The following is an 18,757-nucleotide window of genomic DNA, read 5'->3' as shown; positions in this document are numbered from 1 at the left end:
TAAAAGAAATATGCTTGCAATTAAAAAAAAAAAAAAGCCAACTATTTCTGAGGCCAGTCTCGGTGTCCAGGAGTCTTCAAGGCAATGTTAATTATGGCACATAGAACCTCCAAGCTCACTTGTCAGCGAAAATGCTGTGCTGAGCCTGGCAGAAGTCTGCCCTCACACTCAGAATCGCCATAAATGTGCAACGTATATTCCAACGAAAAACCTGGAGAAGAAAAGAATAAGTAAAATGAACTAGAGGCTGATGGCACAGTAAACACAAATGCCTGAAGTCAAAATACATTCTTTATAAGCCCAAAGTGATGTGAAATGTCACCAATTATACGTTATTACCATCTATGAAGAATTGGATAAAGGGGTATTATGAAGAGTTTTAAAAATCAGAGACTCGAGCCGGGTGTGGTGGCTGATGCCTGTAATCCTAGCACTTTGGGAGGCTGAGGCAGGCAGATCACCTGAGGTTGGGAGTTTGAGACCAGCCTGATCAACATGGAGAAACCCCGTCGCTACTAAAAATACACAATTAGCCAGGTGTGGTGGTGCATGCCTGTAATCCCAGTTACTCAGGAGGCTGAGGCAGGAGAATCGCTTGAACCCGGGAGGTAGAGGTTGTGATGAGCCAAGATGGCACCACTGCACTCCAGCCTGGGCAACAAGAGCAAAACTCTGCCTAAAAAAAAAAAAAAAAAAAAAAAAAAATCAGAGACTTGAGCCAGGTGTGGTGGCTGATGCCTGTAATCCTAGCACTTTGGGAGGCTGAGGCGGGCAGATCACCTGAGGTCGGGAGCTCAAGACCAGCCTGGCCAACATGGAGAAACCCCGTCTCTACTAAAAATACAAAATTAGCCAGGCATGGTGGCGCATGCCTGCAATCCCAGCTACTTGGGAGGCTGAGGCAGGAGAATTGCTTGAACCTGGGAGGTGGAGGTTGCAGTGAGCTGAGATTGTGCCACTGCACTCCACTCTGGACAATGAGAACAAAACTCTGTCTCAAAAAACAAAACAAAAAAAATTTCAGAGACTCGATTACTTTTAACTCAAATAATTTTTAAATGATTACTAGATACTTAAAACTTCCATGAACTCTTTTTTTTTTTTTTTTTTTTTTTTGAGACGGAGCCTTGCTCTGTCACCCAGGCTGAAGTGCAATGGCGAGATCTCAGCTCACTGCAACCTCCGCCCCCCAGGTTCAAGCTATTTTCCTGCCTCAGCCTCCCAAGTAGCTGGGATTACAGGTGCCCACCACCACACCTGGCTAATTTTTGTATTTTTGGTAGAGACGGGGCTTCACCACGTTGACCAGGCTCATCTCGAACTCCTGACCTCAGGTGATTCGCTTGCCTAGGCCTCCCAAAGTGCTGGGATTACAGGCGTGAACTACTGCGCCTGGCCCATGAACTCTTCATAAACTTCACAAAGATCTCCTTATTTTTCTGCTTTGATGGTTAGGTCCTTCAGATATACTCTTTGGTTAAAATAAGGTGTACCTATAAATGGGTAGAGGATATTAATCAAAATTTCACTTTGAGGATTTTATTCTTTCTATCCAAAGTATATGTGTTGGCCCTCAATGATGAGACTAACTCATAAGGCATTCTCAAAAAATCCTGTGATCCAACACTGTACTGACAGTACTTTCCTATATGATACTGTAATGTTTCACACAATGCAGTGGACATAACCAACTTGTTACATAAATAAAGAATTGATTTTTTAAAAATCATTTCCCCTTTTCCTCACAAGTCTTGAGTAGTTGTTACAACATATAAGGAATGAGGAAAGAAGATCAGAAAAATGAAGTGACTTGCCTAACATCACACAATGGAAGTTTTTAACTGAGCCCAAATTCAAACTCAAGTCTTCTGTCAGTCCCGTTTTTTCCAATGTACCACAAATGCCTGCTGACTCAACTAATGTATAAACCTCATCCTCTCCTTTCTATTTCAGTTTACCTTTTTATTATTTGTCACATAATAATTGCCTCAAGAATACAAAATTATTTGAAGGTCACTGATTCACACAGACTTCTCCCGAAACATTAATCCCTACCAAAAAAAACAAAGCAAGAAGTGACAGAATTTTTATTATTATTTTTAGGCCTGCTGCTTTGAAACACAGTACTCTTTACAGCTGGCTCAGTCAGAGAACATCAACATAATCATAAATTCCTCTGGAAAAAGGGACAAAGCTTAAGTTCTTTCACTTGCCTTTTCCCTAAGTTACCAATAAAGGCTTATTTAGAAGTCTCTAAAAAATAGCTGTAACCAAACAGAAATAGGTATGGAAGATAATGACTACGGAACCATTTTCAGGAAGAAACTGAAATATATAGCTAAGTAGCTAGGCCTACAAAGCTTCAACACTATTCATCTATCCTCAAGCTTTTTTTATGATACTCTTATGGCATTTTATTGTGTAAATTGCATACTTGTGATTATATAACCACGGACACAAACATAAAACTAAAATAATATAAAAGACACAAATGAAATTCAAAATGGCATTCTAAGAACTTCAATAACACTACAGCAGAATGAGTTACTCGCTACAGTAAAAACACAAAATGTCTACCCTCAAAACTAAAAACAAAAATACACTCCATCGCTCTTCCTACCTCAAAATTCTAACTGTAACCCCAAAACATAGCCACCTTAGATTACAGAGGAAAACATTTCATAAAGTACTCCTTGTACAGTCAAGAAATTTTAGAACCAACAGAAACATCAACTACCCTGACCTTTTAAAAAATAAAAAAGTTGGCCGGGCGTGGTGGCTCACGCCTGTATCTCAGCATTCTGGGAGGCCAAGGCAGGCAGATCACCTGAGGTCAGGAGTTCAAGACCAGCCTGATCAACATGGAGAAACCCCATCTCTACTAAAAATACAAAATTAGTTGGGCGTGGTGGCACATGCCTGTATTCCCAGCTACTCGGGAGGCTGAGGCAGGAGAATTGCTTGAACCTGGGAGACAGAGGTTGCAGTGAGCCAAGATTGTGCCACTGCACTCCAGCCTGGGCAACAAGAGCGAAACTCTGTCTTAAAAAAAAATTTAAAACAAAGTTTGGGGCTCAGAGAGGTTAAAATGGCTTAAGTATGATCGCACTGCTAACTGGTAGCAGCTTAAGAACAAAACCCCAGGTTTCTTTCTTTCTTTCTTTCTTTCTTTCTTTCATTTTGAGACAGGTTTTCACTCTGTCACCGAGGCTGAGGGCAGTGGCGCGATCATGGCTCACCGCAGCCTCAACCTCCTGTCTCAAGCGATCCTCCCACCTCAGGCTCCTGAGGAGCTGGGAACACAGGTGCACACCACCAGGCTAATTTTTGATTTTCTGTAGCAACAAGGTCTCACTATGTTGCCCAGGCTGATCTCGAATTCCTGGATGCAAACCAACCTCCTGCCTCGGCCTCCCAAAGTGGTGGGATTACAGGCATGAGTCACCGTGCCCGGCCCAAATACTTTTTATCTTTTTTTTTTTTTTGAGACAGAGTCTTACTCTGCTGCCCAGGCTGGAGTTAAGTGGCACGATCTCAGCTCACTGCAACCTCCGCCTCCTGGGTTCAAGCAATTCTCCTGCCTCAGCCTCCCAAGTAGCTGTGATTACAGGCATATTTTTGTATTTTTAGTAGAGACAGGGTTTCACCAAAGGCCAGGCTGGTCTTGAAGGCCTGACCTCGTGATCTGCCCACCTTGGCCTCCCAAAGTGCTGGGATTACAGACGTGAGCCACCACACCCAGCCTCTTCTTTTCTTTTCAGAGACAGGGTCTTGCTCTATTGCCCAGGCTGGAATGCAGTGGTGCAATCATAGCTCACGGCAACCTCAAACTTCTGGGCACAAGTGATCCTCCTGCCTCAACCTCTTGAGTAGCTGGGACTACAGGTGCATGCCACTGCGCCCAGCTAATATTTTTAAAGTATTTTTGGAGAGACGGGGGCCTTGCTATGTTGCCCAGGCTGGTCTAAAACTCTTGGGCTCAAGCGATCCTCCAGCTTTGGCCTCCTAAAGCACAGGGATTACAGGCCTCGTGAGCCACTAAGTCCAGCCCCACATATTTTTCAAGTTGCAATCTTCCATACAAGTATAATTTTTTTTCCAAATATCTGCTTGGATGTTCATCTCCAACTCTGCAACCTTAAAATAAGGTGGGAGACTGGGTGGAGTTTATTAAAGTAACTACTCAAAGAACAATAGTTTGCACGCAATGCAGAGCAAAACACAAGGAAATTCTAACCTATTTGAATCCCTTTGGTTCAATGACGTTATCACTGCAAATGTGTGTCAGCTGAGTAAAGGCACTGAAAGACCTGCATTGTAGTGACAGCCAGGCTTAAAGGCTACAGCTCCAGCATTAAGTTTTCTACCTAGTCTCCAGTGTGTGTCTGCTCAGCAAACAGAACAAGCTTTATCCCATCTTACTCTCCCAACCTCATTTTGGAAAGACCATTTCCAGGAATAAAGATAATTCATTATTAAGATTTTCAATTCTTAATACTGAGAACCCAGCAAAGGAATTTCTGCCAAAAGAAACAGTATGTTCTAGCACTTTTAACAGATACATGATAAAAACAAGCTTCTGTTCCCTCCCCCTCCATCAAAAGTTCAACTACACATCAACAGTTACATTTTTGCACCTGTCAATTCAGATAAACTAATGTTAATTCCTGTGACACACTTAAGAATGCAAAGCAAACAGTGTGTAAAAAATCATAAACAACCTATCACAGCTAGAAAGTACTCAAAAGTTGCAGAACCCTATATTTTAACATAAATTCAGTGCATGTACACCATACAGGAAAATTCTCCTAAAGTTGTCTCTCTGACATTAATTCTGCTCTATCTACTTAAATAAATTATTGTTTTAACTTACCAAGTGATGAAAAAGGCTAGTTTACTTGACATATAACAGTGGTAAATTCAAATATACACCCAAATACTCTCTCTCCATTTAATTTTATCATAAAACCTAACTTTTAAAATGTTGAATTTGGGATATTTCCATTTCCTAGGCAACATTTCCATTTTTAACAAAAGAATACAACTTCAATGAAGGATGAGAAAGGATAGTCTGTGACAGAGCAGTCCTTTTAAATTAAGAAAGGAGGGAGATAAGGGATAAAAAAGAAAGAAAAAACTATCCAGAGGTTAAAAAGAAAACATCTGTATGAACTGATATGAAATGACAGCTAAAAGACACTAATAAGTAAAAAAAAGGCACAGTACATGACAGTATGAACAGTGTGCTTAGAAATATGTGTGAGTACTGTATGCATTCATGTACATGGGATATCTGGATGATTACAAAGATAAGAGGTAACAGTGGTTTCCTAGGGTTGGGGCAGGGCCAGGAACACAGGACTGAAGGCTGGAGGTCAACAGCACGATTTACTACACCCTAACATATACCTTTTGAACTGTTTTAACTTTTCCCATGTACATATGGTATTACCTTTAAAAAAAATTCTAAGGTGATAAGAACCCTATAATGATTTACAATCAAACTACGTTCTTAACAGTTCTATAATCATAGGATTAGAAAGAGGCTCCAGAGGGCTAGTCCTCTGTCCCAGGCAGGTCTGTACCTACACAATTCCATAAAGTGTTTTCTTTCCTGTTAAAGAGGCTAAATGAGTAAAATTCACGTCCTTGCCTTGGCAACTGTAATTCTAACTACAAATAAAATGAATTTAGAGGCCGGGCGCCGTGGCTCACGCCTATAATCCCAGCACTTTGGGGAGGCCGAGTTGGGCAGATCACGAACGAGGTCAGGAGATAAGAGACCATCCTGGCTAACACGGTGAAACCCCGTCTCCACTAAAAATACAAAAAAATTAGTCGGGTGTGGTGGTGGGCGCCTGTGGTCCCAGCTACTTGGCAGGCTGAGGCAGGAGAATGGCGTGAACCCGGGAGGCAGAGCTTGCAGTGACCCAAGATCGCACCACTGCACTCCAGCCTGGGCGACAGAGCAAGACTCCGTCTCAAAAAAAAAAAAAAGGTGAATTTAGAAGTATAACGGAATTTTATAAAAGCAGCCTCATTTAATTTAACCCAATTTTACCGGGCATCCTTTTAAAATTCCTATCAATTGGCGGGCACAGTGGCTCATGCCTGTAATCCCAGCACTCTGGGAGGCCACGGTGAGTGGATCACGAAGTCAGGAGATCGAAGCCATACTGGCCCATCTCTACTAAAAATACAAAAATTAGCTGGGCGTGGCGGCGCATGCCTGTAATCCCAGCTACTCGGGAGGCTGAGGCAAGAGAATCGCTTGAATCCAGGAGGCGGAGGTTGCAGTGAGCTGAGATTGCGCCACTGCACTCCAGCCTGGCCACAGAGCTAGATTCCGTTTCAAAAAATTTAAAAAAAAAAAAAAATATATATATATATATATATATATATTTATCTCTCCTATCAATCCACTCACATCAGGATTTCTAAGAAATCATCCCTTTACATTTCCAAATTAAATGATACAATAAACCCTCTAATTTGGTGAGCTACGCCAGTATTCACCAAATTAAAACAGCACATTAAAATATAAAGGTACAATAAAAGAATTCTAGATTTAAGGAAATACAGTCTAAAAGCAAAGGTCTAAAAAAAACGAGTATGCATATATTTACTGCTACTTTTCTAACCAGAAATTTTACAGGAAGTAATGCAAATTTGAGTCAGCTTGGTTTCAACAATCAGTCAACATGAAAGCCTAATAATGTAATATACAACTAACACCTTGCAACATTTTTTTCCTAAAGCAAATTCCCTTCATGTCAATAGCCACTTTTATTTCCCCTTAAAATAAGTATAAAAAATCTAATCTGTCAACAGTAAAGAATTTATCCTCCTGAAGAGCTAGGCATTTTCCTCAAATTCTTTCATTAATTCAAATATTTACAGAACATGTACTATGGGTCACATACTCTTACAGGTGCAAGAGCAATAAGCAAAACAAAAATTTCTGTTGGGATGGATCTTACACTTTACTGGGCAGAAAAAAAGAAATAAAAATGTCACTGCTCTGGAGAAAAATTAGAAGTAGGGGAATTAGCAGTGCCAGAGGGAGGGGGGTTCCAATTTTAAATAAGGCTAACAGGAAAGGCCTCACTGAAAAAAGTGACTTTTTATCCAAGAGCTGAGAGTGTGAGCCAAACAGGTATTTGGGGAGCATTTTAGGCAGAGGATTAACTGCTGCAAAGGTTATGAGGTGGGGACAAGCTTAGAGTATGCTAGGAACAAGGGAACCAATGCTACTGGAACAGAGAGGACAATGGAATGAATAGAGTCAGAGAAATAAAAGAGAGCCTTATAGGCCACTAAAAGCATTTGACTTTTATTCAGAAAATGATGCCTCTCCAAATGAAGCCAATGAAGGGTTTCACTCAAGAGTGACAACTCAAAGCCATAAAAAATAATGAAATCATGTCCTTTGCAGCAACATGGATGCAGCTGGAGGCCATTATCCTAAGCGAATTAACGCAGGAACAGAAAACCAAATACCGCATGTTCTCACTTATAAGTGGGAGCTAAACACTGAGTACACATAGACTCAAAGAGGAGAACAACAGACACTGGGGGCCACTTGAGGGTGGAGGGTGAGAGGAGAGTGGGGGTTGAAAAACTACTTATCAGGTACTATGCTTGCTAACTGGTGACGAGGTGACAAAATCATTTGTACGCCAAACCCGAGCGACATTCAATTTACCCATGTAACAAACCTGCACATGTACACACTGAACCTAACATAAAAGCTGAAAAAGGAGAGAAAAAAAGAGTGATAACTTAGGTTTTACAAAGGATCACTCTATCTGCTATGTGGAAACATTACAAAAATGGTAAGGGTGGAAGCAAGGAGACAAGTAGATATAATGGTAGCTTAGACCAGGGTAACAGCAGTAGGGAAGATAAGAAGGGGTCAGTTTCAAGATACACTTTGACGTGGGATTTGTCCACAGACTGGATATAGAGTTTATGAAAAACAGTCAAGGCTCTGAGTAACTACAGAACTTTGTGGAGTCCAACTTAATATTCAGAGGCTATTCAGACAATAGACTGTAAAATCTTCTCAACCATCAAAGTAGTAGGGAAAGTCCTCTGTAAAATGCTACTGTACCTATTGTATTTTGACCACTTGGGGGAAAAAAGTGTCTGAAAACTTGTAAACTAAAAAACCTCATCTTTAATTAGTAAAGTGTTTAATTAGTAAACACTCATCTTCTGATTAACTGGTCTCAAACTGAAAATTTATTCATCTCTTATAACCTACTCCCAAATCAAGTAGATAGAACAACAGTTCTATCTATCCTCTGCACTACCTACCTTTGTTTATCCCTCTACTGTTCCATTTATCAAACTAAAATAGAATAATCTAGTCCTTGAAACTTAGAAGATTTAAATTAATATTATATATAACAAATATATATTATAACATATATTTATATATTATAATATATAAATATAATAAAATATATAGCATAATATATACAATATAATATTAATATTAATATCCCTCCTTACCCACAATAACTACAGTCCTAGGAAGTTGATAAAGAGGTATCAATTCAATTCTACACAAATAAGGATCCAAAATGTCAGTGAATAAGCCAAAAATAAGATGCTTTTTTTACTGTTAAAAAAAATTTTTTGGCCGGGCGCGATGGCTTACGCCTGTAATCCCAGCACTTTGGAAGGCCAAGATGGGCGGATCACCTGAGGTCAGGAGTTCAAGACCAGCCTGGCCAACATGGCAAAACCCTGTCTCTACCAAAAATACAAAAACTAGCCAGGTATTGTGGCGCATGGCTGTAGTCCCAGCTCAGGTGTCTGAAGCAGGAGAATTGCTTGAACCTGGGAGGCGGAAGTTGCAGTGAGCCAAGATCGTGCCACTGTACTCCAGCCTGGGTGACAGAGTGAAACTCTGTCTCAAAAAAAAAAAAAAAAAAAAAAATTTTCATAGTTACTCCCTTGGTTATTCCCACTTTTCCACTTCCTCATTTAAGGAGGGAACTTGAGACTCAAGTCCCAGTACAGAAATCAATAATCAGTTCTATAAAAAGAAATCATGACCTTGATGGTGGGAAAATGTCTTAACATTTCAAAACCAGTAGAAGATACATGGCCAGCCACTCAGAAAGATAAGGGAAGCAATTAGTCAACAATCGCACCTGCTTCTGAGAACAGTGACAGTTATTCACTGAAGTCCTGTGGGCCCTGTTCCCACCAAAATGAAAAGGGAGTGGTTTTAGATGCGCATGTACCCCGGTGATTAACGGTTGTCCTTTTCTAGTAATTTCTACCTCTACAAATAACTATAAGACAAAAATTGCATTAAATATTTTCAGGCCACACTTAAAAATATTTACTTTACAATTTTGTACTCCATTTTTCCTCTAAAGATTTCCAATTCTCAAAATGAATCTCTTATCTAAAATTGGTATTTTTCCTTTCATAAATAAAATTTAAATGCAGGTTAACAGCACTATGGCCAACGCCGAATTTCTCTTTAAAAAGTATTGGAATAGCACTGGTAATAACATTAAAAAATCCTAACAGCACAATCCTTATATTGAGTATTAATCTAATTGTTTTCAGTTAATCTTTTAAAAATTACATTAAATAGTTTTACTAAATGGATTCTATTCATCCATACTTTTGTGACAAAAGTATCATGGCTATCTTTTCTATGGGGTTTATGTTTAAAGACTTTAGTTTATGTGCATTTTAAGGCTCCCAAGCCCCTTTATTATAAAGTTTAAGCACATTCTTTTCCTAAATAACTTTGGTAACCTTCTTAAGAATAGGAACTATCTCCAATTCAGTTGCTTCCCCAGAAAGTTAAATCCTAACATTTGTTTTATTTCCTCCTCCCATCCTTCCGTCTTTAATCTCAAAAGGCTAATTTTTCCAGAGAACAATTTAAGTCTTAATCATTTTAATTTAGTTTCCAACATCACTGTATGTACATTAACCCAAGAACCATTGAATCAATAATTTCATTAATAAATAATTTAAGATTCTGAACTTCAATTGTAATAAAGCAAATTCAGTAGTAAAAATCCAAAAGAACACCTGGATTCAGCCTGTCAACACCACATTGAAATGTTTTCTGAGCTATATCAGGACAGTTAAAATGACTGTAACAGCTGCAAGTTCCCTGAGGTTGCAAAATAGATACTTGGGAAAGGTTATTTGAATCACCTTTCAAAATAACCTACAGCACAGGAGTAGCATGCAAAGCAAAAACTTTCCGGCTACTGTTCACATTATCTAAAATATACCATCTCGGGCCGGGCGTGGTGGCTCACGCCTGTAATCCCAGCACTTTGGGAGGCCGAGGCAGGCGGATCACGAGGTCAGCAGATCGAGACCATCCTGGCTAACACGGTGAAACCCCGTCTCTACTAAAAATACAAAAAATTAGCCGGGCGAGGTGGCGGGCGCCCGTAGTTCCAGCTACTAGGGAGGCTGAGGCAGGAGAATGGCGTGAACCCCGGGGGGCGGAGCCTGCAGTGAGCCGAGATTGTGCCACTGCACTCCAACCTGGGCGACAGTGAGACTCCATCTCAAAAAAAAAAAAAAAAATACCATCTCTCAGAACTTAGTAGTTTATGGGTCAACTTAACTCTTTTCATTTCCCCATTTTGTCAAATGTATTGAGCGTATTTAAAGGTCCTGTTCCAGTATTAATCCCCAAAGAGAGGGAGGGAAACTCTCTATGGACAAGACACAGAATAAAAACATCCCAAAATACATCTTGTCAACATAAATTATTTTGTTTGAGCCCCAGAAATGTTTCTGCTGTTCAGGCACTCTGATCCAAGTTTCCCCTATAACTGGGTAAGTTACACTTCACTTCCTCTCCTAAACTTGCTTTTTATAAATTACATTATACTTCACAGACATATGTTTGTGTACTGAGTACAATACAAGATAAACAGTCAAGAATCCAAATCATTCTATTTGAAGCTGCTGGTGGCCTTTTAAAATGTACTGTCTATCCACTAATTGTCCAATAATGGCATCCTTTCACAAAACACAGTAACATTACGATCTTTAAAAACCACACAGTGAAAGTAAATATTTCATACTACATATTAACGTGAAATAAAAATGGTGAAATAACTCTATAATGCCATGTCAAGAAATTATTCTTTACTCACTAGCTCAGCTCAACATGGATTCACCTTCCTTTTCTTCCCAATTAAAGAATGCAAAATTCAATCTTTCTCGTCCTCTTCCTCCAAATGTTTACTGAGATGAGGGACAATATGTCACCTCCCAATTATACCAAAATGCAGCACAGCCAATCTTCAAACAAGCATTTGCAGAGACGTGTGCACATCATACAAACACTATCCAGGATCAAGCTCCTAGAAGAATCAACGTGGGTGAAAAATGCTTGATTGGTATTAAGTTTTCATATTACCACCACAAATTTTAAAGATACAAAGTAAGCGTCAGAAGAATGGAGTAGGATTAAGACTTCTGAACAAAGGTAAAACTTTTATAATAGAAAACTGGTAGAAACAGTGAAGGAACCATGGTAGTGTGACTTGAGAAAGGTGCTTAGTCCTTGGTTAGATAACTCTGGAGAAGCCTTGACCGGGCTGAGAATTTCAGACCAATTCAAATGCAATAAAAGCTCTTAGGAATTTCAAAGCAGAGTAGTGGTAAGAGAGCAACTCTTTGCTCACTGAGAAAAAGAGCAAATATTGCCATATTTATGGGCCTCCCCTGATCTACTGAGCAAGCAGCTCCGTAATTACCAAAAAGCTTAACAAAAATTTTCTTTCAACTTACTAAATCATAGTCAACAGATAACGAGTTTAACTAAATTCTACCTGTTGATGACCTCCAAATGAAGATCCAATCTAAGAAAACAATTGAGAATATAGCCTGTGACTTATATTTAAAGTACTTTTCACCCAGAAAGACCCAATTTGCATAATTTAAACTAATCACCAAAGGAAACTTGTTTGTAACCACACATGTGGAATGAAAATAATGTCACTAGAATCTATTGTTTCTCCATCATATCCTTCTCTATTTGCTGACAAATCCTGCTGGTGACTCATATCCTTCTGCACTAACCAGTCACTCCATTCCCTAATGAAAGGCTTTTCACCAATAATGGAAAATACAATACACAACAATTTGTTCTGCTACTAAAAACAACAAATATCAACATTTGTATATAAATCCAATTTACAAATACTGTGGTGATACAACCTAGTGAATGTTTCCTGTAAAACGGTGGGGAAAATAAAAAGTTGGTCAAATTTAAACAAAAACTAAAGGACAACTGGAAGAAAACAGACCTGATTGTGAATTTGAATTCCTGTCAAACAATACATTAGTTAACAGCCAACATATCTCGCCACTGCAGAAATAAAAATATAAAGTAATTTATCTGATCTGCTAAAACAAATATATCATGTGTACATTTTATGCCAAAAGAATTAATGTCTTGAGAAGACTAAAAGTTCAAATAAAAAATACTATGAGAGGAATTAAATACACCACTTCTCTAAAGGTAAAGACTGTTCTAAATGTTCAAAATTTTTTCAAACCAGGCTCAACTAGCAAAGAAAGGGTCACAAAAAAGCCTAATCTTAAAATTCTCAAGAATTTAAAAAGCCAACATTGTGTAAGGTAAATTTATATTCAAATGATGAAATTTAGTTTAGGCCACTTAAAATGAAGTGGATGCTGTGTTAACATAATCTGTGGGCAAGAAAATCAGTATAGGCAAACAAAAACCGTCTATATTCAAGTCACATAAAAAATATCTGTATAATCTGTCAACTCCTCACAGTCATTTTTCTGGGAAAGATTTCTGTGTCCTGTAAATCTACATTGACTGAACAAACAGTGCAGGAAACGAGTCATTCTCTCACCTAAGTCCTGGTAACTCCACAATGGGGAACCGTGGAAAGCAGACAGCCAGCATTGCTGTGCGGCTTCTTTCATGGAGGTGCTAGGGTAGTGACAGTTTCTGGTTGAGCCTAGACCTCTACCACTCCAAAGAGCAAAAAGATTTTCACACAATATGCACCTCAGCTCTACACTAAGCAACCTAAAAGGCTTCAAGTGCCAAGACAGTGGCCAGGGAGTCAAGGGAGCCCATAGAATGAGGTTCAGCCAATAAAACAAAGGATAATGAGAGAAAGCTAACTGACACCTCTATACGTAGTTAATAAATAGTTCAAAAGATGAAAATGGTGAAAAGATTTTTTCTTTTTTTTTTGAGACAGAGTCTCCCTCTGTCTCCCAGGCTAGACTGTAGTGGCATAGTCTCGGCTCACTTCAGCCTTGACCTCCCAGGCTCCAGTGATCCTTCCACTTCAGCCTCCTGAGTAGCTGGAACTACAGGTTCATACCACTATGCCTGGCTAGTTTTTGTATTTTTTGTAGAGATGGTGTCTCTATGTTGCCCAGGCTGGTCTCGAACTCCTGGCCTCAAGTGATCCTCCCGTGTCTGCCTCCCAGAATGAGCCACTGTGCCTAGCCAAGACTTTTCTAATATTTCACAGATTAAGAGACTCAAATCACCATCTCCCAAAGTAATTATAACTGGTGGTATCCACTGTTCAACAGAGATTTAAGTACTTTAAGCCCCTAAAAGGAAAAAAAAAATTATTCACTATCTATTTATTGATAATCTTTAACTTAGATTCTAAAACCTGGGATTTAATAATCAAATCCCAGTACTTTGGGAGGCTGAGGCCAGCAACTCACGCCTGAGCTCAGGGGTTCGGGACCAGCCTGGGCAACATAGCGAAACCCTGTCTCTACTAAAAATACAAAAATTAGCTGGGCGTGGTGGCGCACGCCTATAACACCAGCTGAGGCAGGACAATCGCTTAAACCTAGGAGGTGGAGGCTGCAGTGAGCTGAGGTTGCACCACTGCACTCCAGCCTGGGCAACAGAGTAAGACTCTGTCTGGAAGAAAACAAAACAAAACAAAACCCAACAACAATCAATCTATAAATAAATTTCCTTATCTGTAAAGCTAAAAGAATACTACTTACAGGATTATTGAGTTTCAAATGAGACAATACATGATTTGGCGTAAGAAAGGAAAGTGGAAACCTAAACCCTGAAAGGGTAATATTGAACTTTACCAGTACCCCAAGATCTCTACCATCACCCTATTCAATAAACATAACTAAGTCCACCATGTTAAAACTATGGATCCTGGGCCGCGCGGTGGCTCATGCCTGTAATCCCTGCACTTTGGGAGGCCGAGGCAGGTAGATCACCTCAAGTCAGGAGTTCAAGACCAGCCTGGCCAACATTATGAAACCTCATCTCCACTAAAAATACAAAAAATTAGCTGGGCATGGTGGCGTGTGCCGGTAATCCAGCTACTCAGGAGGCTGAGGCAGGAGAATCGCTTGAACCCAGGAGGCACAGGCTGCAGTGAGCCAAGATTGCACCACTGCACTCCAGCCTGGGCAACAAGGGCAAAACTCCGTCTTAAAAAAAACCAAAACAAACAAAAAAAACTATGGATCCTGATTCTTACGCAAAATTTTAAAGATCCCATCTTCTATTCAACAAATATAGTTGATGGAATAGCACCCAAATAAATCAACCAAACTTAGTTTCAGAAAAACTTAAGCTTCATTCTTCCAAGACCAAGAGCAACAGCTAAAAATGTATGCACCTGCTCCTCTCCATCTTATTTGTAAATACATTCGTTTTCTAGGCTTCAGTGGTTACCAACCCCCACATTACAACAAAAAGGAAAAAGTATAGTCAAATCCTGTAAAATAAATCCCTACTAAATTTCAACTTTGTGTCTGAAAATTGTAAAGTGTTCCTTAATTACTGCATAAGGAAATACCTTTATAGGACAAAATGAATAAAAAGTTAATTCTAAAGAAAAATAAATCCAATTTACCTTGTTTGAAACTTTTTTCAAGTCAACTATATATGGGGCTCTCATACTGTTTTTTAAAGCTATACACAAAAGTATTCAAACATTTACTCTTCCTAGTGCTACAAAGTTCAATGATGTTGTAAATGGTTTCTGCCTATAAATTTGGTTCGTTCAAATTAAATTTTACTTGACTGACTCACAGAGGGAGTGGCCTGACTTTTGCTGTTCTGAGTCAGAAACTACCCCGTTCAGCAGTTCAAAACTATTTTTCATCTATAAAGGTGTTCTAAAATGCCAGCCTTTTCCAGCTACAAAATCTGTCGCCTTAGTAGAAAGATCTTAGTGGTAATAATACTTTGAATCTGTAGTTCAATTTACAATTAACAAAGTGCTTTCACGTGTATTTTCTCACTTCTTCTGATTTAAGTGTCCCACACAGCTCAACAGAGAAACTTTGATACAGTGGTTAAGTTCTAGTTCACTCTTGGCCCCAATAAATATACTCTCCTCTTTTTCCAAAAAATAAAAAACATAAGACGCTGCTGCATTTCTTTAATCAGACTTCCCTCACGCAGACATATCCCAGGTGCCTCATAAAAACTGTCTCAAAGCACACACCCCAGGGCCCCAAGAGAGTTTCAAGGCAGCATCTCCTCCCACATAAAAGCCTAGCTTAGGCCCCAAAGAGCCTCCAGTCAGCATCTCCTAAATGATCCCCTTGCCTCCAGCCTTCTCCATTAGTTTCAACAGCTCTCCTAAGTACAAGCTGCTAGGCCATCATGTTGATGAGAAACCTCAATATAAGAGGAGCTACTGAGAGAGTAGTATGACGTATTGGAAAAATCAAGGGCTTTAGAGTCAAAGACCTGGATTTTTAATCCAGCACTAATTATTATCTGTGTGACCTGGGACAAGTTACTTAACCTTTTGAGTTTCTGTATCTCTTCTTCTCACCACTGTAAATCCATGGGAGCTCATCGCTGTATCCCTAGTGCCTGGCAAATAGAAGTGATTCAAAATAAGCTAAATGGATGCAAATGAAGATACCACCTTTCTTGTAGTTGTGAGAATTAAATGAATATAAAAAGCACCTGTAGCACAGGAGAAAATTAATACTAATTAATTCCTTCCCTCGCTGAATAGTAACAATACTATTTACTATTTCTTTCTTCTTATTTTTTTTGAGAGATGGTCTCACTGGCTCACTGCAGCCTTGACTTCCTGGACTCACAAGATCCTCTCACCTCAGCCTCCGGGATAGCTGGAACTACAGGCACACACTACCACGCCTAACTTTTGTATTTTCTGTAGAAATGGAGTCACCATGTTACCCAGGCTGGTCTCGAACTCCTGGGCTCAAGCGATCCTCCTGCCTCAGCCTCCCAAAGTGCTAGGATTACAGGTATGAGCCAGCTTGCCCAGCCGAAAAATATAATTTCTAACTTTTAATTACACATCAGTGATTTTGCCTGTAATTCTATTATGTTCACTATCAAAAGGACCACCCTCACGCCTGTTAATCCCAGCACTTTGGGAGGCCAAGGCAGGTGGATCACTGGAGGTCAGGAGTTCGAGACCAGCCTGGCCAACATGGTGAAACCCCATCTCTACTAAAAATATGAAAATTAGCCGGGTGTGGTGGCACACACTTGTATTCTCAGCTACTTGGGAGGCTGAGGCAGGAAGATCATTTGAACCTGGGAAGCCTGGGCAACAAACAGAGCGAGACTCCATCTCAAAAACAAACAAACAAAAAAACAAAAGGACCATACTACTCTTTGCTTATACTGAAAGACTACCAACTTCTATCGCTTCTCGGCCTTTTGGCTAAGATCAAGTGAAAGACTACCAACTTCTAGGAGACATTATTTTTAAGATAACATCATTTTTAAGATTATATCAATGTGTAAAATCCCTATCAAGGTACTACTCTTCAAGAATCCCTACTTTTACAACACAAGAATGGGAAAAGTCCATGACAATAATTAGTCCATTCATTATGAAACTTAAAAATGCCAAGATCAGAATACCAGCAAACAACTTCTCACCATCTTCACCAATACAATGGTGTGCTGGCAAGTGATTCTGAAGCCCCGATAATGTGTCATTCTGTATCCTTAATCTCCTTTTGCACACTCAGCAAGGCATAACTTCACTCACTTCCCCCTTAAACTACTCTCTATTACAGAGCATGACAGCAAGTACCATATTCCAACTCAGCAGTGGTTGTAGTTTGGTGACTCCGGACAGACAAACATTTGCTGAATGCCTACAGTGACACTAGAATTGCTAGTCACTGCTAATTTCTTGACAAATTCCAGGAAATAAAAAACCAGACTACAGTTCAACTGACCTAACAACAAAATACTCTTCACCTGAAAAACTGCAGTACTTTACAAAAGTTTATGCTCCTGAACACTCTACAGGCCAGAGTGTAGGATTTTGGGCAACAGACAAACTTCTTTTCGTTAGCTCTCAGGGGCCCCAGACTAGGATAGGATGGCATCATTGACAAATTTGAAAATTTACTTTGAAGTCATGAATCGTGGGAGAAAAAAAATGCATAGAACAACAACAAAAAAACACATCACATCCTTTCTGGGGGGAAAAAATTAAAATCCCAGAGCCAGAAGATCATAGTGCCGCTGGAAGAGACTTATACCCCCTTTCCTCATACTTGAACCTGAAGACCCAGGGACAAGATGCTCCCGGAAAGAACTCCCCAACCCAACACACCAGGGTTCACTATCGCCACACACAAAGACCAAGGGGAAGGGCCTCCAGGATGCCTGCTCACACACTGGACACACGCCGGCACACCCTGCCACACTCCCGCCTCTGCCACGCACCTTCTCACCGACACACACCATGTTCTCCCCCCACACTCACCCGCTCTTTACCACACTCTCAACTTTCTCCTCCCCCATTTACTCACTCATTCTACCACCACCCCTCATGCCCACACGCTCCCCACACACCCATACCCTCCCCTGCCCTCACCCACATTCCCCCAACATCGACACTGCCTCCCGACGCGCTCCCACTCCCCCCACCTCCTCGCACGGACACTCAGCCCTGTCCCCCACTCACACGCCCTCCCTTCACCAACTCACTCTCCCCCACGCTCGCACAGCTCTCTCCCTTCCACACACACGAGCCCGCCCCTCGCTCACCCACCCTCGCTCCCCCGCCCCGGCCCGGCCCGGCCCTCCTTCCGGGGACGTGTCTCCGGCCTGCACTAATGGCTGCGGCGCCTCCCGCCCTCCCCTTCCCCGAGGCCCCCGGCGCCGGCGCGGGGGCCGCCCGGGAGGGGCGCACTCACGCTGGCGAGCTGGGGACTGGGCATTGAAGTCCGGCGGTGGCGGGAGCGAGGAGGCGCCTCTCTCCTCAGTCACCTCGGCGGCGGCGGCGGCGGCGGTAGCGGTGGCGGCGGCGGCGACGACTCCCCCCCAGCCTCGGCGCGCGACACCCGGCCCGGCCCGGCGGCGGCGGCGGCGGCGCGTCTCCACGAGTCCGTCTTGCTGCTGCTGCTGCGGCCGCCGCTGCGTCTCCTGCTGCCGCCGCTGCCTCCGCTGCCGCCGCTGCCCTGTGGCGTCGCCTCGCGCCGTGCCCGGCCGCCGCTGCCGCTCCAGCCGCTCCCGGACAGACGACGGTTACAGCCCGGCCGATCGCGCCGCCGCCACCACCGCTGCGCGCGCAGCCGGAACCAGCTCCCGCCGCCGCCCCTCAGGGGGCGCTGCGGGGCGCGGCGCGCGGGGCCACCAGCCCGCCCTCCGCGTTCGCTGACTGGCTGGCTGGCCGGCTCGCGGGCAGTTGGGCCCGCCCACCTGCCCCGCGGGGCGCTGACCCACTGCCCTGGGCGCCTCCCCCGC

The 18,757-nt window shown here is 41.7% G+C and overlaps 1 protein-coding gene across 1 annotated transcript; it reads right to left on the bottom strand.

Annotated features, from left to right (window-relative positions):
• Positions 1 to 115: 115 nt before the first annotated feature.
• Positions 116 to 18,026, bottom strand: LOC129136804 (uncharacterized). Its single transcript, XM_063803708.1, has 3 exons — positions 17,999 to 18,026; positions 15,810 to 15,880; positions 116 to 211 (listed from the first exon to the last, which is right to left on the bottom strand). The coding sequence occupies exons 2-3, from the start codon at positions 15,861 to 15,863 to the stop codon at positions 116 to 118; spliced, it is 150 nt and encodes a 49-aa protein (XP_063659778.1). The 5' UTR covers positions 15,864 to 15,880; positions 17,999 to 18,026.
• Positions 18,027 to 18,757: the final 731 nt, after the last annotated feature.

This window comes from Pan troglodytes, chromosome 1 (genome assembly GCF_028858775.2).
Source record: "Pan troglodytes isolate AG18354 chromosome 1, NHGRI_mPanTro3-v2.0_pri, whole genome shotgun sequence".
Classification (NCBI taxonomy): domain Eukaryota; kingdom Metazoa; phylum Chordata; class Mammalia; order Primates; family Hominidae; genus Pan; species Pan troglodytes.
Note: the sequence above shows the minus strand (reverse complement) of the source record. Positions and strands in the feature narration are given on the sequence as shown.